This window comes from Trichomycterus rosablanca, chromosome 13, assembly GCF_030014385.1.
Source record: "Trichomycterus rosablanca isolate fTriRos1 chromosome 13, fTriRos1.hap1, whole genome shotgun sequence".
NCBI classification, from domain to species: Eukaryota; Metazoa; Chordata; class Actinopteri; order Siluriformes; family Trichomycteridae; genus Trichomycterus; species Trichomycterus rosablanca.
Genome location: NC_086000.1, coordinates 76,313 through 97,092, shown reverse-complemented (window position 1 = coordinate 97,092; position 20,780 = coordinate 76,313). Strand labels below are relative to the sequence as shown.

At 42.2% G+C, this 20,780-nt stretch overlaps 3 protein-coding genes and 1 long non-coding RNA gene across 6 annotated transcripts; 2 read left to right on the top strand and 2 right to left on the bottom strand.

Annotated features, from left to right (window-relative positions):
• The first annotated feature begins 3,328 nt into the window (after positions 1-3,328).
• On the top strand, positions 3,329-6,406 carry ndnfl (neuron-derived neurotrophic factor, like). Its single transcript, XM_063007845.1, has 3 exons — positions 3,329-3,483; positions 4,180-4,301; positions 4,401-6,406. The coding sequence occupies exons 1-3, from the start codon at positions 3,329-3,331 to the stop codon at positions 6,404-6,406; spliced, it is 2,283 nt and encodes a 760-aa protein (XP_062863915.1).
• A 2,516-nt stretch (positions 6,407-8,922) lies between these two features.
• On the bottom strand, positions 8,923-15,843 carry fam149b1 (family with sequence similarity 149 member B1). 3 transcript variants are annotated; one of them, XM_063007735.1, is made up of 16 exons: positions 15,761-15,843; positions 15,205-15,324; positions 14,667-14,811; positions 14,189-14,319; positions 12,940-13,047; positions 12,684-12,821; positions 12,118-12,287; positions 11,666-11,808; positions 11,028-11,090; positions 10,648-10,766; positions 10,382-10,573; positions 10,052-10,175; positions 9,861-9,959; positions 9,559-9,640; positions 9,276-9,413; positions 8,923-9,081 (listed from the first exon to the last, which is right to left on the bottom strand). In XM_063007735.1, the coding sequence occupies exons 1-16, from the start codon at positions 15,805-15,807 to the stop codon at positions 9,008-9,010; spliced, it is 1,893 nt and encodes a 630-aa protein (XP_062863805.1). In that variant the 5' UTR covers positions 15,808-15,843; the 3' UTR covers positions 8,923-9,007. The 3 variants fall into 3 exon arrangements, with proteins under 3 accessions (XP_062863805.1, XP_062863806.1, XP_062863807.1); XM_063007736.1 differs by having other exon boundaries at positions 11,666-11,805; XM_063007737.1 differs by lacking the exon at positions 11,028-11,090.
• A 44-nt stretch (positions 15,844-15,887) lies between these two features.
• Positions 15,888-18,449, top strand: LOC134325511 (uncharacterized). The gene is made up of 6 exons (XR_010014300.1): positions 15,888-15,934; positions 16,372-16,452; positions 16,887-16,930; positions 17,153-17,277; positions 17,582-17,640; positions 18,138-18,449. It is a non-coding gene; the product is annotated as an uncharacterized LOC134325511 (long non-coding RNA).
• A 379-nt stretch (positions 18,450-18,828) lies between these two features.
• On the bottom strand, positions 18,829-20,366 carry mrpl57 (mitochondrial ribosomal protein L57). Its single transcript, XM_063007619.1, has 2 exons — positions 20,295-20,366; positions 18,829-19,554 (listed from the first exon to the last, which is right to left on the bottom strand). The coding sequence occupies exon 2, from the start codon at positions 19,551-19,553 to the stop codon at positions 19,245-19,247; it is 309 nt and encodes a 102-aa protein (XP_062863689.1). The 5' UTR covers position 19,554; positions 20,295-20,366; the 3' UTR covers positions 18,829-19,244.
• Between the last annotated feature and the right edge of the window lie 414 nt (positions 20,367-20,780).

The window sequence follows — 20,780 nt, the reverse complement described above, 5'->3', positions numbered from 1 at the left end:
AGGGTAGGAGTCTCACTCACACACTGCGGTTCTTGACCTGAAGAACTCAAACTATCAACCCAGACTCACAAACATCAGCAAACAGATAGAGCTTCCACGAGAACCACAAGACGAGAACGTTCCACCATCGTCCACTAGAACCACGAGAGAACGTTCCACCATCGTCCACAAGAACCACGAGAGAACGTTCCACCATCGTCCACTAGAACCACGAGAGAACGTTCCACCATCGTCCACTAGAACCACAAGAGAACGTTCCACCACGCTCACCACTGTGTTCAAAAAGAACATTTCTCACTGCAGAATTATAAATAATTTAGTTTTTCACCATCTACTGCACATGATATTGTCAAAAGATTCAGAGAACATGAAAAGATCTCAGTCTGTGTAGGGCAAGACAAGAAAACTCTTTGAGCTCTTAGATGGCACTGAATAAGAAACCATCACACTACTGTGATAAATAAAGCCACACAGGCTCAGGATCACTCAGAAAACCAATGTCACTTAACACAGGCTGACATCAGTTCTGTACAGAAACACCTCAGAGGAGTTTCAGCGCTGAGCTGTTGTCACTCCTAGATGTTTCCACTTAACACACTACAATCCAGATGCTACTGTTTATGTTTGTTTATTTAAATTACTTGGTTTTCTGCACCTGTTAAAGTGTCCACATACTTTTGACCGTGTTTAGTGTGTTAGGAGTAAACGAGGTTAATTAGGTGAGAATGAAGCAGAATAAAGAGATTAAAGCTGCGACTCAGATTCAGATTTAATTACACACACACACACACACACATACACACACACACACACACACACACACATTATACACACCCCAGTAAACACACACACACACACACACACACACTGAACCCTCTCCAAATTCACCACCCCCTTTCAAACACAATCTGCCACCCCCACTACACACACACACACACACTGTGATCTCACACTTAGTCACTCCCCCTGCTCTTACACACACACACACGCATGCACACGCACACACACACACACACACACGTGAGAGTGCTAAGTGTAGACGGTGAGGATCAGATTGTTGGACGTGATTTTGTTGGTGCTGATTTGTGAGACTGAGACACTCGTTCACTCCTCTACCCTCACTGCTTCATAAGGTAAGAGTGTGTGTGTGTGTGTGTGTGTGTGTATTAACAGGTTGGTGCTGTGTGTGTTTTGCACTTGTTGGTGTTTGTAGAACAGAAATCTGATTGAACTGAGACGTCTCATAGATTTTGGTTTTTATTCTCTCTGGTTCTGTTGGGAGTGAAACCCCCACAAAGTGCCTCCAACAGCACCAGATCCAGATCCAGAGATCCTCCAAACCTCAGATCCTCCAAACCTCAGAGAATTTACATTTAATTATCATTTCATTTACTTCAAAATTTAGTTTCATTTGGTCTCACTTCAAAAATAAGAATAAAAGTAGAAATCATGAGAGCAGCTTTACTGCAGGAAACTCAGAAAATGCTTCATTATTAAAGAAAAACTTATAATAATCTATAACTATACAAACATACTGCTAATAATATTAATAATAATAATAATAATATTAATAATAATAATATGAATATTAATAATAATAATATTATTATTAATACTAATATTAATACTAATATTAATACTAATATTAATAACAATAATAATATTATTAATAATAATAATATTCATAATAATAATAATATTCATAATAATAATAATAATAATAATAATAATAATATTAATATTAATATTAATAATAATATTATTACTATTAATAATAATATTAATACTAATATTAATAATAATATTAATAACAATAATAATATTATTAATAATAATAATATTCATAATAATATTCATAATAATATTAATAATAATAAGACGAACAGTTCTGAAATCATTTTGACTGCAGCAGGTTGTCGGATTTACAGATCAGATCTCAGATTTCAGGATGTAATCTAATTAAATATGTTATTCAGTACATGAAGACTGATGCTCTGAATCTTCAGGTTCTTCAGGATCGGTCGATGATGTGTTGATGATAATGTGTTGATGATGTTGATGATGATGATGTTGATCGTTTTTTAATCACATTATAGATACTGAATCTACAGAAGCTGAAAGTAAACACTCCTCACACTCGAGAGCTTTCACATGGACGCTCGGTTCAGGAGCCGCTCGTAGCTCATCTCGTATCTGAGAACTTTAGGAGCCTCCAGCAGGGGTCGCTACTGCAGCAGCAGCAGGGAGGAGATCCCCCCCCTCCCCCAGGTCTGATTCTATTTTAAATAGATTATATTAATGATTGTGTGTGTGTGTGTGTGCTGTACAGGTTGAGTGTTGCATGATGGTAGTTTCTGTACTGGGATCACACACTGGTGCTTCACATCAGTACCAGTTCACTCCGCTGGTCTACTCCGGGTCTGAATAACACGTCTCAGTGGAAGTGGAGCAGCTCGGTTCTTCATCCTCGTTAAGTCAATCACTCAGTGCTCGTTATCTGATCCCGCCGTTACCGTGGTGACGCTCTCTGTCGGGTGAAAGGACTTTTTCAAGCTTCATCTCTATCTTCATCTCTCAGGGGAGTGAAAACTCTAAACCCTGAATCTGCTCAGGTTCCTCCAGGCTGATGTGAGACGACGTAAGACGATAAAAAGCTGCTCGACTTTTTCACCCATTATTTTTACTTCAGTTCCTTTGATGTTTGAAGCTTCGGATCAGTGGAGAGAACTTTAATTCATCTGAACCACGGAGAAGAACAGAGATGAGGAGGAGGAGGTGATGAAGAGATAAAGCATTTCAGTTTTAATCTCCTCCAGCACAACTAAGCACTTTTATTTAATTCGATTTTATTTTATTATAATGAATCAGAAGTTTAGTAAAAATTCCAGCATTTTTCTCTGAATCTGGTTTCAGCTGGAACAGTTTATCATTAACGCTGATTAATATTATTATACTGACGTGCGATCAAACAAAACTGGACAATCAGAAGCTTTTTAGTTTAAATATAATAAAATTATATAAATTTCCCAACAATCTAAAGTTAATAATGAATATTTATGAATGTGACGCCTCGTTTACTGCAGTTATAGTTTTAGTTACAGGTTAGAATTGATCTTCCTGTACTGGTGATCTGGGAGCTGGACGTTGTGGTCAGTCTGGATTTTAGCTGGAAATGATCACATGACTGTAGAGCAATTAGCATTTTAGCTCTAAATCATTTAATACTGAGAACTAAAATAAGTTCTGAACACTCACAAACCCTAAACTTACACCCTCACTACAACTACTGTGCGTGTGTGTGTGTGTGTGTGTGTGTTTCAGATTCAGGATGAGTGTGTGCTGGTGGCTGTATCTGGTGGTGTTGATGGGGTCGTACACACTGTGCTCCCCTTCACCCGAAAATGAGGTGCCACTGCGCACCAGCACCTGGATCAGTGAGGGCAAGAGCACATCTGTATACCTCAACAAAGGACACACACGCAGGTAACACACACAAACTCACACACACACACACAAACACACACACACACACACACACACACGCAGGTAACACACACAAACTCACACACACACAAACTCTCACACACACAGGTAACACACACACACACACAGGTAACACACACTGTGTGTGTTTATATGTGTTTATGTGTGTGTATCTGGGTGTATGTGTGTGTGTTTACCCATGATGCACTGGGTGTGGAGCAGATGGTAAATATAATTTAAATAAATAAATAAAATAAATGATGTTTTTCTGCGTTTGTCCTTCACAAAGTCACAGAACTGGAGTGATGAGGCTGCAGATCAGAATCTCGTTACTGCTGTTCTGGTTAATGACTGAAATCACTCATCCTCGTTATCCTCGTTATCTCAGGGGCGACAACGTGAAGGACAAACACGTTTAATCTGATTTAGAACTGATACGAGACTTTCATTCTAACAACAGTCTAATCATTCAGAACTTCCTCATGTGTTCACATTTATTATATTTATGTCACATGAAGGTCAGATGAAGGTCAGAGGAACCGAGATCCGGATTATTTTACACAAACCATCACTGCCTGTTTAACTAATCTGAACCTGACTGAACTGACTGAGTGGTTGTGGTTAGGAGCTGCTGTGGTTGGTTTGGTTGATTGACTCTCACAGATCTGTAGAATAAACCATGTTTGTGTTTTTCAGGCTTCATTTCACCGTGAGGAAGAAAACAGCGGCGCTGACGCTCACCGTCACTCCCTGTACTGGAACCATCAGCTGGAGTCTCACCGCCACCTCACTCCAACACAAACCCACCTACCAGCACTGTACGTGTGTGTCTGTCTGTGTGTGTGTGTGTCTGTGTGTGTGTGTGTGAGAGAGTGTGTGTGACCTGATAATCACTGTTATTTTTTAATCGTTTGCAGGGAGTTTTCAGAAGAACACACCTGAGGTTTGGTGGAGGAACTCAGGAGGTGAGATGAGGCTTCACTCGTACTCCGGCGGTGCCGTGGATGTTTATGAAGGTCCGGTGTTCGACCTGACCTCCGTTTACACCCTGCATATTAAATCAGTGCAGCAGGACAGTAAGGCTGAGGTTTATCTTTATGAAGGACCTGCATCATCCAGGGTTCTCCCTGAACTTCCCTCAGACTCCAGAGTTCACACACTCGGTGTTGGTATGAGCAGCGTCACTCTGACCTGGAGACCGAGTTCATCCTCCGTCAGAGCTCAGCGGTACGAGTACTGCGTTACCGTCAACCGCAAACAGAACTTTGCCAGCTTTTGTGCTGCACGTAAGGAGCATGAAAACCAAAACGGGGTGAAAACCAAGCGACAGCAGGAAGCTGAAGGACAGCGGACTGGATCTCACAACCATCTGTGTGTGTGCAGTGTGGTAGAAAACGTGTGTACGGTGTCTGATCTTCTCCCAAACACAAGCTATTACTTTGACGTGTTTCTGATGGACAGGGTGAACAGCAACAGTGTGGCATACGAGGGCACGATGGCACAAACCCATGCTGAATCACACACTCACCCTGTATCATACACACCGCCGGGTGTGACTGCGCTCAGAGACGGACGGGCGCGGCGGGTCTCGCTGAACTCAGGTGAAAATGAAGGAAGGAGTTTTCGTTTCCGGCCTCGTGGAGGGCAGATGAACGGGCTACTCACCCTGCAGAGCTGCAATAACACAAACACACTGGCACACACACTCATCGTGTCTGTCTCTGCCCGAGGAACTGAGCTGGCATCACAGGAAGTGAAAGATCAGCTGATCCAGATTTGGCTGCAGGGAACCTCGTCGTACCGGATCAATATCCAGCTCCGACCTAAACTTCCCTCTGTAGGACTACACGGTGTTAAGAGTGAGAGAGTGTGTGTGAAACTGCAGGCATCATCAGCATATCACCGTCAGGGGGCGCCATCACTCCCACACACACTCCATGTTAAGAGCTTCAACCCACTGCGCACCTGCAGTTCGGTCACCCTGGCGTGGATGGGTACGGAGGAACGGGGCCTCTACTGTCTATACAAACACAAAGCTGATGAAGAGAGTGAGACGGCTCGATACAGGGTGATAGAGAGTGAGCGCAGGAGTGATACAGAGCGATACAGAAAGACTCCAAGTGCAGCAAAAAGTGAGACAGATCAGCACAGAGTGAAACAACGTCGGGGGAAAAGTGACCGGATTAGTGAGACAGATCAGGATGGAGTGAGATTTGGCCAGTGGAAGAGTAAACTGAGGAGTGAGCCGGATCAGGATGGAGAGATAAAGAGTGCACAGAGACGCAGCAGAGATCAGGATCAGTACAGAGAGATACAGAGGAGTGAGAATGTTCCAGACAAAGTGAGATGGAGTGGGTGGAAAAACGAGACAGAGCGAGACAGAGTGATATGGGGTGAACAGAAGAGAGAGACAGATGAAGTGATAGAAAGTGAGACAGATGAAGGAACGAGGAACCGGAGGAGTGATACAGATCAGTACCGAGTGAAACGCAGTAATCAGAAACGTGTTCAGAGGAGTGACACACATGGAGTGATACAGAATAAACTTAAGAGTGATACAGAAGCGTTTGGAGTTTCACTGAGATCAGATAAACGGAGGAGATCAGAAGATCGGACGAGAGATCCGGATTCTGTAACTCAGCGGCATGAGCGGCGGCGGAGTGATACTGAGCGACACGGCGTGATACGTCACAAGCATACAGGTGTTACAGACCGCTGCCTGGCACCTGAGTCCCGCCCCCCTGATCAGCGGGTACTCTGTAAATACTTCCAGGAACTGGACGCACGGCGCGCTGTTACCACGGCAACAGTGGGCGGGCTGGAGGCAGGGACGGCGTACACGTTTGATGTTTATCTGATTAGACGATGGGCACTTCCTGTTAAATACCACAGCATAACCGTGCGCACACGGCGAGAGTGCTGAGAGTGCCCCCCCCCCCCATCCCCACCACCACCACCACCACCACCACCACCATGACCATGACCAACACCACACACACAAGGTGAATTCCAGTCACCCCAGTAGGTCCCAGTGAAGTGGAACACACTGAGAATTCAGACATTATAAGTGAGAACTTTAGGGAAGCGTTCAGGGAGTCGTGAGTAACGCTTCATCACCTCACAGGAAGTCGACGGTAAATTTTACCCATCAGTCATGGCGTGTGTTGAGGGTTATGACAGTCGGCGCGTTATCTGAAAGGTCAAAGATGGCTCTTAGTGAGACGCTCCGACATTTACGTGATGACGTTACAGGGCGTTCAGTTTAACCAACGGAAGTTCCTGTAACCCTCAGATCACGTGGTTAGTGTGTAGGGACCCTGTGGGACGAGATTCATCCACTGTGTTTATTACAGCGTTTGATTTTCTTCAGGTTGGGAATCGAACTTTGCCACAAAGGGCAGAATTCAGCGGTTTATGTAGGATCTGTAGTTACGTTGCTCCACCAGCAGATGGTGCCAAACACCTGCATGTTTCACAGTCACCCATCAGCTCAACATCACACTTTAATTATCTGCAGTAAAATGATGATTCAGTTTATTGTTGGTTTGATCTGCAGAGGATTTTCATAAATAACCAACATGGAGTGAAATTATGTGGACACACTGAGGAACGTCATTAGCAATAGTTTTATAAACGCAGGTGAACTGTGTGTTTATCTGAGATGGTCACAGGCCGCATTCATGTGGACGTTCTCATCATCAACCACAAAATGTACTGATGTGACTGACTGCTGTGTTTGACTGCTGTGTTTTTGTGGGATATTTTTTCTGCATCACTGACAAACTCAAATCACAAACAGCCATAAATCACAAACTCACTGGTGCTGAACACAGTAACGACACTGAACTCATTTATCCTGCTGGTATTCAGTAAAGAACGATGTGGATTGGAACACAGCCAGAGATTCGAACCCGGAACCACAGTAGTGGGCTAGCTTATTTTACCACTGCACTAATAAAAGATAAAAATAAATAAATAATTTTAATATTATATACAGAACTGAATCCCACTGACAGTGAGACAGGAGTGTAAACCTGTATGTGTATAAATAACTATGAATAAAATAAATGTGTCTTATAGAAATATACACAGTTTATGGTTAAAAGTATGTGGACACTCACTCAGTCTAGCTGAGTTCAGGTCTTTCACCCACAGCCAGTGTTAAAATATGTATAAAATAAATTCTATACTTCCAACTAGGTGGCAACAGTTTAAGGAAGGTCATTTTCCTGTTCCAGCAGAGAGAACAATGTGAGGTCCATAAAGACACGGGCTGATGAGTTTAGTGTACGTATACACACAGTAGAGTGGAGTGTGTGTGACTGACCTCACAAACATTCTGAATAGGCACAAATTCCCACAGATAAATGGGTGGGAGATAAGTCCATAATAATGCTCATTGTTTTGGAACTAGACATCCAACAAACTCAGATAAGCGTCCACTTACTTGTGACCATAAAGTGTGTGTGTGTGTGTCTGTGTGGTTTAAGAACGTGTCAAATTATCTGTGTTGTGATTTATATGTATGCACTAATAAAAACAGAGACATCAACCAATCACAGCTCATCTTATTCACCCCCCCCCCACACACACTCTCTTTTAACTGATAGAAGTAAAGAAATGTGAGTCTCCTGTCTGTTAGTAACTCACTCACAGTCACATCATGTGATGTTAGTTTTGTCCTGAATTCAAGCCTCACTGATGCCACTCTTATTGTCACAAACAAAACAGTAAACAACGATGCATTAAAAAAAGAATCATTTTATTATTAAAGTGTAACAGCATAATTATAATTTACTCCATTAAACAGTGGAGTAATAAACACACACACACTTTTAATTTGATCTCATACTCAGTGTGTACTGGAGTGTGTGTGTGTTTAGTGTAGTGTGTATACAGTGTGTGTGTGTGTGTGTGTGTGTGTGTGTGTGTGTGTGTATTATGGCTTAAATCATCATGACTTTTCCTGACAATAATTATTTAAAATATAATCGTACCCCCCCCCCCCCCCCCCCGCCCAGTCATGTGACCTGTAGTTTTAATCAGAATCTGATGAATGTCACCGTCATGGTGCCACAGAAAGTCTGAACACTACAGTGAACACTTGGACCCAGGTCACTAACACAGTATTGTATTGTACAGTATTCCCAGAGTTTCTTCCATTAAATTTACATCCACGCTAAAACAAAAAGGCATTCTGGGTATCTGAACCACACCCACCATTTCTGCAGCTTCCACTGGTTTAATGCTACAGCTGAGTAGCACCAAACAGTACCTACAGGAACCCTGACCATCCTGCGCAAGTGACCCAGCACAGACCCTAAAAAAACACCCAGAACACAAACACTGTGGGTCTTACTGTTATTGGCAACCATACAAAAATAACCCAGTACAAACATTATTAATAATAATCAGAACAATAAACAACCGACTCTTCAGTATCATAATAACAATAATAATAATAATGAGAAAAGTGCTGCTGAGAACTGTAGTGTGTGTGTGTGTGTGTGTGTGTGTGTGTGTGTTACAGTCCTGTTCTGTTAGTGCGGGTGATTAATCCTCTGCTGTGAGATGGAAGTGAAACAGGAAGCAGCAGAGCTACACAAACACAGAGGAAATATAATAAATCATAATGATCAGATCATTAAACTCAGGAACATTTAACGGGTGTGAAACAGGTGTAGATGGGTGTAGTTTACACTTTACAGTCGGAGTGGAGATGGTCCTCCTGATCAGTCCGGTTTAAACCCTGATGGTGCAACCAGATCAAAACAAAGGAAATGCTCACTCACCAGGGGGTGGGGCTTGTGCTTCTGGCTCCTCCCCATCTACAATGGGGGCGTGGTCATGGGCATGATGGGTAAAAGAGTCCAGAAAGGAAGAGCTGCTAATGCCCAAACTGATCCCAGTTACACCAATACCCAGAGAGTCTACACACACACGCACACACACACGCACACACACAGAGGGAATGAAGTGGTTAGGGCTGCTCGGTTTCTTTAATCTGACATGAATATAAATGAACGTGGTGTGATGCTGTTATTCAGGTGTTGTAAATTCAGTAAATTATAATACCTGTACACACTGAAGCTCTGCTCGGTCTCACCTGCCCACTGCTGTCCAGAACAGTGAAGGAGCGACGATGAGGAGTATCAGACTGAAACAAACAGAAATAATATAATCATTTGTGATCAAAGGCAAAAGTTTTCACCCCCTTGATTAATAAACAGAACAGTATAGAGATCCAACGAGCTCAAGAGGAGAGCAGCAGAGGGTGAAGCAAAACTCAGAGGGTTAGGGTTAGGTAAAGGAACCACGGGACTTTAAAACATACACCGTAATGAAACTGCTCCAGTGTTAGAGGTGTGTGTGTTTACCCTGAACGTGTGGGTGGTGTTTGGTCTGGAGAAAGGCAGCACGCCACACACTTCATCTGCTACAGCACTGTGGGCTCGACTAGAGGGACCCCTGTGACGCTACACACACACACACACACACACACACAATGCTAACCACTGGGCTGTGAGTGTAGTGTGTCTATGTGTGTGTGTGTGGGGGGTGATGTTACCTGAGAGGGGCGTGTCTGATGACCTGAGTGTGTATGTTCAGGATCTGTGGTGCTGATTGGGGGGAGCAGTGTGTTCCTACTGAGGGTCACCACAGAAGATGAGAGATAATCAGACGCTGGAGCTCTGCAACATAAAACACAACACATGAGAGAGAGAGAGAGAGAGAGAGAGAGAGAGAGAGAGAGAGAGAGAGAGAGAGAGAGAGAGAGAGAGAAAGAGAGAGAAAGGTGCATGAAGGTGAGAGAAGGTGGATAGAGACAGGGAGTCAGATGGAGAAAGGGTGGATGGTTGGAGAGGGTGGATGGAGAGAAGATGATTAGGTCTCTTACATTCGAGTTCCTCTGATGATTCCCTCCTCCATGTTTCCTGCTGCACTGCCGGACTGATTAAGTGGGAGGAGCGTACGAGGAGGGAGGGGCCGTCGACGTGAAGATGGAGGAGGGCGGGGCACAGGGGAGGGGCTTTGTTCCAAAGTATGACGATGGCGGGGCTTAGAGGGACCCAGTCTTTCATCTACATCACTACAGAGAGTGGGAAAGAGTGTAAAACAGGGTGAGTGGGTGTGTGTGTGTATGTGTGAGTGTGTAATTCTTACTGTGAGCTTCGTTCTGGTGGGCCGGAGTGTCTCTGCTGTAGAGGGATACCATGGACCACAATCAGATTAGTCAGAGTGTTGTGCTGCACTGCCCCTGATCCCAACGACCCTCGACTCGACTGTAACAGAGAGAGACACAGAGACACACACACACACACACACACACACACACATCACCATCTTCATTTATACCAGCACTTCTACCATTACTCCCAGTTCATCCATCATTTACAGACATCTAAAGACCAGTGCAGATCCAACAGGACACTTTCTGATGAGATGGTCAAAGCTTGTGTGTGTGTGTGTGTGTGTGTGTGTGTGTGTGTGTGTGTGTGTGTGTGTGTGTAATACAGGAGTTGAGTCTCAGTGCTGCTACATACAGTAGAAGGTTTTCTCAGTTTTTTGGATCTGCGTCTGGACTTTGAGCTCCTCAGCTTTGAGTTCTTGAGGAATGAAGATGAGAAGAACAGGAAGGTTGGGGTGATTCCACAGATCAGAAATATGAGCAGAACAGAAAACACACACAGAGAGAGAACAGGAAGAGACAGACAAGTTTATTAAAGTACCTGCTGCGTTTACATGCACAGAATAATCAGACAGCTGCAGGAAGTCAGATCATCAAGGACTCATGCACATCAGTAATCTGAGCTTGAGAAGGTAAACAGCACATGCGTGTGTGGTGGGTGTGTTAGGGGTGGGTGGGTTTATAAACATGTTTCTGCTCAGTGTCTACAGCCCACAGTGCTTTACAGAAATCACTAGAACCAACATTCAGTTCACATTTCAGTGTTAGTTTCAGTATTCTTAAGACCCTTTTCTTACGATGGACTGAAACTCTCAGACAGAGTTTGTAATATTAGCCACTGATTTATTATATGTGGGTTCAGAAAGATAAAATCATAATAAAAAATAAATCTGGATGTGTATTTTTTTATTTTATTGCTCTGAGAAGCAAACATTCCATCATGGACTAACCAAATTCATGTGTGTTCCAGCAGCACTACAGTACTGAACTCACCGGTGTGTGCAGGGTGTTGGGGGGGTTCTGGGTCAAGGGTCCGAGGCGTGGCAGGGTACAGGGGGTGCTGGAGTTCAGACCTGAAGGACTGTGGAACTGATGATGTTCTGGACTAGGAGGCAACACACTCTTCTCCTCATCTGCTGGAAAAACACATCAGTTACAAAGTGGTTTATTACAACCATCATTACCATCATCATCATCACCACAGTGTATGTGTGTACACGGCGAGCTTCATAAACACCTGGATGTTTGCTTTAATACATTTGATATGGAGGAATTTCAGCGGTCTGCACAGTGGTCAACACCACTCGACGCATTTAAGATGAACTGGAATGTCAATTAATCATTCACCATCAGTACCAGGCCTCACAAATGCTCTTTTCACAAAATGGTCACAAATTCCCACAGTCACAATATGAATGATTTAAAATCTGAATAAATATATGAACCTGATCCTGATCCCTCCCACAGCCTGGGTAACAGCTCCTCCATCCAACCAATCAGCTCACGCCACACATCATCAAACAGCAGCTCAAGCACCGCCTCCCTCCTACAGCGGTATGGAGAGACTGGAGGCAGGAAGTGTTTCCTCCTGTTCATACACACACACTCATCATCGCTACACACACACCACATACATATATACACACACACACACACACAATACACACCACACACCCATACCGTAAACACACACAATACACACACACCCCACACAAGTGAACACACACACGTGAACAAACACAGTAATAACGTGATTAGTTTTGATTAGACAATAGAAGAGATCTTATTTTAATGCATTTTCAAGCTGGCTACAGTCTGGATCTAAATCTGGATCCTTCTTGATTTTGATCTTTCTGGGCATGTTTCTAAAAAACATCATGCAGCACCTCTGTAACCCCTCAGTAAATCTGGGACACGTGAGCCTCTGTTTTTATTAAAGCTTTATAATAATCACTGTATTATCAGTATATTGTATATCACTAACCACACACACACACACACAGATACATACAGGTCCCTCCAGTCGAAGGCCAGGTACTCCTCAATCACTCCCTCTTCTTCTATCACTCTGGGTAACTCGTCTCCACCAGGGTCAGTGGGGTGTGTTACCTCCACACACAGTGCAGCTCTGTGACCCTGTACACACAACCTAACACACACACACACACAGTTGAGTTGTTTTTTCTTCAGGTGAGATGATCATGAGACATGAGACAGGATGACATGAGGATGAAGGTGACCCTGATGGGTTAGGGTTAGAGACTCACTCGCTCTGTTTGTTGTGTCTGTGAGTGGTGGAGCTGCTGCTCTGAGGTGACGTAGAGATCCACTGGAACCCTTCATCTGTAGGACACACCAACTGCTTCCCCAAAATCCTACACACACACACACACACACACACACACACACACACACACACACACACACACACACACACACACACACACACACACACACACAGTGTTTATTTTAGGAGATGATCAGCTGTAAAAACTAGAGATGCATGAGTACCGATACTGGTGTCGGGTATTTGCCCGATACCGCGCTCATTAACTTGTACTTGCAAACGAGGCTCCGATACTAAACATCCGATACCGTGAGCCTAGTGCACATTGCTGCGTTATACCCGGTTCACACTACACGATTTTTGCCCTGATTTTCGCTCGCCGGCCGGTCGGCGCTAGATTTGCCGGCTCGGGAGCGACTCGGCATTCGCTCGGCGATCAAAACTCGGCTCTCGATCGCTAAGTGTGAACTATCCAACAACTCGATCAGACAGGTTCGCCGAGCGCTCGCCGACCGGATCGAGTTTTCTAGCACGTCAGATATCTGATCTGAGACGTGCGACTGGGAATGAGTGACGTGTCGAACAGCCAATGAGAACGCAGGATACGGTGCGAGGGGAAACGCAGGAGAGGAGTGTAAACAGGTGGGACGGGGGGGGGGATAATATAGTTTATATCAGAATACATCAGCACACACACACACGTTTTACAGTATTTCTGACCTGATCGTTCTCTACAAAACATAACAACAAAACACCAACACTGCAAAAATATTTATTAACCTCCAACTCACTACAGAACGATCCATGCTGCTCGTGTTGCCAGATCCACTCAGATTCATTTATTTTTCCTCCTTGATTTCATCACATCAGCGCACAAACACTTTGATCTCTCGCTACTTGTTGATGTGCATTTTTGGACGTGGTATCATTAAACTTCTCATCACTTCTCACGTGTTTTTTTTGTTTAAAAAAAAAAAACCGGTATTCTAAATAGGTATCGGTATCGGCAAGTACAAAAATACATGTACTCGTACTCGGTTGGGAAAAAAATGGTATTGATGCATCCCTAGTAAAAACATAAGCAGAAGTGGTTTGGGAGGATCAGCAGAAGAAAGGATCTCTGCTCTCTAGGACTAACAGACTAACAGTGGAGGATCTGTGTTGTTTTATGGGGGAGATATCCGACTGCAACTGTATATAGTTTGTATATAGTGTATGTGTGTGTGTACCGTAGATGAGGGAAGCGTGATGCCCACAGTTTACACTCATCCTGCTGTTCTCCTCCTCTCCCCTCATACAGCTCCTCATCAATCTCCTCAAACAACTGCTGTACCTGCCGAGAAGCTGCTTTATCAAACTCCTACACACACACACACACACACACACACACACACACACACACACACACACACACACACACACACACAATATTAAATATTCCATGTATTAAATTAACATTTACAAAATACAAAGTTTCATTAATGAAATGAGTCTGATTATAAACAATAAAGCTGCTCTGCTATGATGGCTGCAGTAATAAAGTGTGTCCAGTCTAATTTAAACACAATTATTTATTACATTTGGTTAGATTAAGTATCTGAGGGGGCAATTACTTTTCCACACAGGAGCAGTTGGTGTTCAATATTTTTGTTCCTTCACTAAAATCAGTGCTAGGGTTTGAATGTGTGTACAGTGTGTGTAACTCACATCATAAGCCCAGGAGAAGACAGAGCTACGTTCAGTGCTTACTCCTGTTCCAGTGTAACTGTCAATCACAGACCACGTCCTGCTTGTCTCCACGGCAACCGCTGATGGACACACAGACCTCAGTGCTGAGGAGGAGGATGAGGAGCTGAGAGAGAGAGAGAGAGAGAGAGAGAGAGAGAGAAGAGAGAGAGAGAGAGAGAGAGAGAGAGAGAGATTAATACACTCACTATGATCAATGGGGCCAGTGATAGCTCAGTGGTTAAGGTATTGGATTAGTAAACAGAAGGTTGCCGGTTCAAGCCCCACCACCACCAAGTTGCCACTGTTGGGTCCCTGAGCAAGGCCCTTAACCCTCAATTGCTCATCGTGTAAGTAAAGCGTCTGCTAAATGCTGAAAATGTAAATGATCAAGACAGAGTACAGGCCAGTCAGTACAGATGAGTAAGGTCAGTACAGATGAGTAGGTCAGTACAGATGAGTAAGGTCAGTACAGATGAGTAGGTCAGTACAGATGAGTAGGTCAGTAGATGCTCTGTACCTGTTACAGGTGGACGTATTTAACTGTAGATCCTGCAGTAGCCTATGGGACAGTGTGCACTCCTGCTGAGGATCTTCAGGAGGTGGATGCTGGTCCAGAGTGCTGTGTGAGACCCCACGACTAAAACATGATCACACACACACACACACGCACGCACGCACGCACGCACGCACGCTTTTTTTTAATGTATTTTTAAATGATATGAACATTTTTAAATGAAGCATACACACCCCATCACTCCTGCATGGGTACAGTAGCCACATTTAAACCATGATGAATATTTGAGTCAAAATCTAAACACCCATCAGAACTCGAGGCATCAAGGATCTTCTCAAAGCAGCTGAGTGTCCTGAGGAGTCCTGACACCAACTACCAACCTGGTCCTCTCACTCAACCTCACTAATTAGGGGCTAAATGGAAGCGAATCCCAGCAGATGTGTTTCGAAATCTATTAAAAAGAGGCCAGTAAACCATCGACTTCACAGTATATAGCTCATGGTTCAGGATGGACTGTTGTGTGTCCACGCAGTTTTGTGGTGTAATATGAAACACTTACATGTGTAGGTTCTGCGCTACAGGTTTCCGGGTGTATCTGGAGATCATCCTCCTGTAAGCCGGCGCTCCTGCATCCTCCCCCGGCTTCCTCTCCACCAACACACCGCTACTGCAGCTCACTGCTAACAATGCTAATGCTACCAGTATAGCACCTGCGCGAGCGCCCTTCAGCCAGGTAACGGGCTAAATCAGCTAACACGTCGCTAGCTCTGTTTCGATCATATCTGCTGCATTTTACATCTATTAACAATAAACTACATTATAAACCAATCTCCGCCAGTCATTTATTAACATTTAAAAATAGAGAATTAAAAACAATATTTGTGTCGGCATAGCGCTAAGCTAGCTCTGTATACACCGCTCAACAACTACACTGTCATGGATACCGGGCCGTTATACCGCACTGCATCATGGGTAATGTAGTCTCAAACAGATGGTAACCCCAAGATTACTTGTGCGCATGTGCTGTGTGTGAGAGACATGATCGTTTCCTTTAATTCAGCTCATCACTGATTAACATCCACATTTACTCAGTTCAATTCAATTATTCAATTCAATGCAAAGAGCTTTATTAGCATGACTGTTACAGTAGTTCTGAGGCCTGTCTTGCAGTGAGGTGACCACGCTACTCACTCCACCACTGTGCCGCCCTCATGGATCTGGACTCGTGGGCACCCAGTATATACACATACGGTACAATGATGTTCTTTATCCAATCCTTTTTTCTCTCACACACTCAGTATTTCTTCAGATTAAATGATTTGATGAACTGATTGGTTTCTCTCGCATGCCGTTACTTCCTTTGACTTGTTTATCCACCTAACAACATTTCTTTTGTACGAAAACATAAATGTGTGTTGAATAAATGAATAATAAATTAAATGTAATTATAAGTGTAACCTCGCCTCTCTCAGTAATCTCACCAAACTGCTCCAGTGTACCTGCTCATTATATAAAAGCAGTACCACCCAACAACGTGTTCTGTTATTGGAACATAATGGCCGAGGTGCTGTAGTTACTGTAGACTGCCATTAACTGAATTTTTATCAATGCTTGTTTTAATGACTAAATTAAAATGCAGGTTACTTTTAAACTAAAACTATAATTATTGCTGTGTTTACATTCAGTGGTGTCCCTGGACTTCAGAACAGTGGGGTTGGTGTGTGAGGAGGTAAGATTCAGGGTGTGTAAACTTTCTAGTGTTTGTTTTTTTTCTGGATGCATTAAACATGGAGCTGGTAAACAAAGGAGGAAAACGCCTGGATTCAGAGGCGTGGAGATTAAAAACTGTTCCACCCAGTCCAGGTACATGGTACATTCTGAAGAGAAAAGGTGTGTGTGTGTATGTTTAATAGTATAAAGGTGTGTGATGGTAACTCATTGTATTAACCAGTTTTAGGGAGGAGAACACTTCACCCTCCACAGGATTCACTATATAAACTGGTGTAAAGCCTGAAAATTAAATCTGAAATCAGCAGTGACGGAGATCTGAGAGGATTCAGACCTTCAAAACCTTCAGTGAGTATTAATAATTATTATCATTATAGAGCACTGTCATTTTATCTACAGTAACTAACAGTAGTGACTGAGACTAAGAGACTTACTTAAGGGCCCAACAGCCGCAACTAGGAGGAGGTGGGACTTGAACTGACCGCCTTCTGATCAGTAGTCTTGTAACACTGAGCAACTGCTGCTCTTTTTTCCACAGTTTCTGTTTGTCTCTGTGTATCAGAATAATCATGTTAATATTAATAAATAATAATATTATTAATTATATTGTATTAATAATAGTAATGATGTTAATGTAAATGTTGTGATGCAGGTGAGAGCAGAAGAAGAATCACCGGTTACATTTCCTGTTCTGTCAGTGATGGATCCTCAGTAAGTTCATTAATGCAGAAGATCTGATTTAATTATTTATCCTAAACAACAAAAACATTTCATACAATAAAATGATTTGATTTTACTTTATCTTTCTATAAACACTATTTGAGGTCCCTTTAAATCATGTAAATGTTCAGTTAGCAGAATTATTTAATATATTAATCATTTTGTAGTGCAGTGGGACCTAAATAAAACCTCAGGTTAATGCAACAGCAGAAAATAATAATAATAATAATAAAGTTTATGTTTTAAACTGAGCTTTAGTGTTGCTGCTTAATTACGTTTCACAAGACAATTAATTAATCCAAACTAAATCCAAACTAAATGTAACACACTATATATTATAATGTAATATAAATAATATATAAATGACAATTATAAAATTTATTGTAACTGGTTGATTAACTTGTTAGTTGATTAAAAGTGTTGATGTAGTTGAGATTGATGTTATACAGTTTTGTGATGTTTATTTGGGATTATTTGTTGTTTTTCAGGTCTGAATATGAAGACTCTGTACAGGAACCTATAAATGATGTGGTGGATTCCACTGAAGAGGTTCAAGATCCTTCTTCTGAAGGTCCTGTCGAAGATTACGGCCAAGAAGAAATACAAGATATCGATTATGGTCAAATGGATTCTGAAAGTAATCTAGTGGAGTGGTCTGAATGATCACAATAATCTCACACATTTACATTCTAACCTGCTCAGTGAGATGAAAATGTTGTAACTTATTAAAGAGCTTCAATATAACTTCAGTTTTTATTATTTTTTTACACTTTATAAAAATCTAAATGATTTTTTTCCTGGAAAACGTTTAAATAGCCGCTAATTTATTTCCTGATTAAAAGTAAGATTTGTTTATGCTGAATATTAACAGGCTTCAGTTTTTATTTCTGCTTTTAATTATTTGATGTTTGTTCTGATTTGTGATTTGATGAACCATCACTGTCCATTTATTAGCAGAATGAAATTAAAATTGATGTATTAATAAAACTGATGATGTCTGGCTGGAGTTTGTTGCTTTTAAGAACCGATTTACAGAAACATCAGCAGCTTTAGAACATAAAATCCATCTGAGAGGATCCAGAATCTGCTCATGGGTCCAGAGAGAAGAATGTGGTTCTAAAAGTGAAGTCTGAACATCAACATTAAGAAATAATCTTTAAATTCAGAGAAAAAAAAACCTTTCACCAGTAATCTTTTTTTTTATTTTTTTTTTTTACAAAACTCACGATTCACATGACTGCTGCATAAATAAAACAGAATTAAACAAAAAGTTACAGATAGTGTAAAACTAATAATAATAATACAGTCTGTACAGACGAGTTTATTAGATTAATTACAATTAACAACATTAGTAACTAACAGAGTTCCCGAGAGTCCTAACAGTGGGTGCTGAACTGCAGGAGCATCAGTAAAGTGGAACAGAGCACCTCTATTACCCAGTCTCAACATACACATGACAGACTGGAGCTTCAGCAGCACCACCATACATACACTGTCAGTATCAAAGAGCACTAAACTCTGGACCCCTGAGCAATGGCAGGACCAGAACCAACACAGAATCAACGCTGAACACTTTATTAATGCAACACACACGCTCAGTTCCAGGTACGGGTGATGTTCAGGTGTTGCAGATGATCCATCACGGATTTGTGAGGGGGAAAGGCCGTCTGGCGTGTGAGCCGGAGGTTTTCCCAGGTGTGTGTACGGCGGGCGTGGGCGTGGCCTTTCTCCTGTTCAGTGCTCATGTATGGTCGGCTCAGCCAGTACTCGTTTTCTGCCTCGCGCTCTAGACGCTTTACAACATTCCTCTTTATCTGCCAGGTGACTGGGCGTGGCCGTCGCCATTTCCCGATCCACTGACGACCTGGGATTCCCTTCCGCAGCAAAGTCTGAGTCAGGAACATCCTATACACACACACACACAGAAATATGAGAAAGTGTGGTGTAAATCTGCAGACGCACTGGTCAGATACTTTCGCCCCCAGTGTAAAATATGGTGGTGGTAGCATCATGCTGTGAAGATTTTTTAAATTAATTCCTCTGCCACACCCACACGTACACACACACACACACACACACACACGTACACACACACGTACACACACACACGTACACACACACACGTACACACACGGCAACTTATTGTGCAGCAGTATTTACACTCATGTCAATGTGAAGCTCTACAGCCAACCATTCGTCTCCATTTAACCCATTTTGTCCTGAACCTCCTCCTGTCTCACCCCAAACACACCAATAACCTCCATCCTCCACACCTTTTCCTGATATAACTCTCATCCCTCTTCTGCACATGCTCAAACCATCACCGCTCAATCTCTCAATCTCTTTACTGTCCTTCTAATGAGAAAATCTTTAAAATCCCAAAAATAAATGTAAAGTATTTATAACTGCATGATTGTAACCTCTATTACAGCTATATACACTTTATATCACTACAATAATTATTTTAATATTATTTACTACATTTATTTACATTTACTTCAGTCTGTGTATAATGACCTTGTACAATTTATCTTAATATTATTAACAAATATAATAATAGTAAAGAAATGTGAATAATGTGATAATCTATATATATATATATATCAATGTGATATTTAAATATAAAGTATATAATTATTACACACCTGAACAAATAATCTAATATTCTGCGTGTAGCCGCTTCACCTCATGCAGCACTGCTAACAATATCAGCTACATCCGCTCACACCACGTGACCCGTTAAGTCCCAAACCGCATTACTGTGTAGTGCCCTAGTTAGGGAGCTTCGCTGTTTCATTAATCACATCTAAAAATATCAGAACATTTTCTTTCACACTATTATAATCCCATAATGCACTACAATAGATCTTAAACACACGACTTATAAAATGTTATGTGTAATATAAAAAGTTGTTGCGGTGTGTGTGGTGTAGGAATTAGGATGCGATTTAGAACGTTACTGATTCCCGTCATGCTGTGATCAGCTCATTAGTGCCACCCACCGGTGCGGCAGGGAAAAACATTGAAATCAAGGAGTCGACTCCGATTTGATTTAAAGTGAATCATATTTGCAATGTAATTCCGGCGTTGAAGAAAATTTATTTCAAATGTATTAAATGAACATATTTATC

Coding starts and splice junctions, on each gene's coding strand:
- ndnfl (XM_063007845.1), top strand. CDS start 3,329: ATGAGTGTGTGCTGGTGGCTGTATCTGGTGGTGTTGATGGGGTCGTAC. Junction 3,484..4,179: donor AACAAAGGACACACACGCAG/GTAACACACACA, acceptor TGTGTTTTTCAG/GCTTCATTTCACCGTGAGGA. Junction 4,302..4,400: donor CAAACCCACCTACCAGCACT/GTACGTGTGTGT, acceptor AATCGTTTGCAG/GGAGTTTTCAGAAGAACACA.
- fam149b1 (XM_063007735.1), bottom strand. CDS start 15,807: ATGATCTCCAGATACACCCGGAAACCTGTAGCGCAGAACCTACACAT. Junction 13,048..14,188: donor TCACGCTTCCCTCATCTACG/GTACACACACAC, acceptor GTGTGTGTGTAG/GATTTTGGGGAAGCAGTTGG. Junction 10,574..10,647: donor CCACCAGAACGAAGCTCACA/GTAAGAATTACA, acceptor CACTCTCTGTAG/TGATGTAGATGAAAGACTGG.
- mrpl57 (XM_063007619.1), bottom strand. CDS start 19,553: ATGTTCCTGACTCAGACTTTGCTGCGGAAGGGAATCCCAGGTCGTCAG.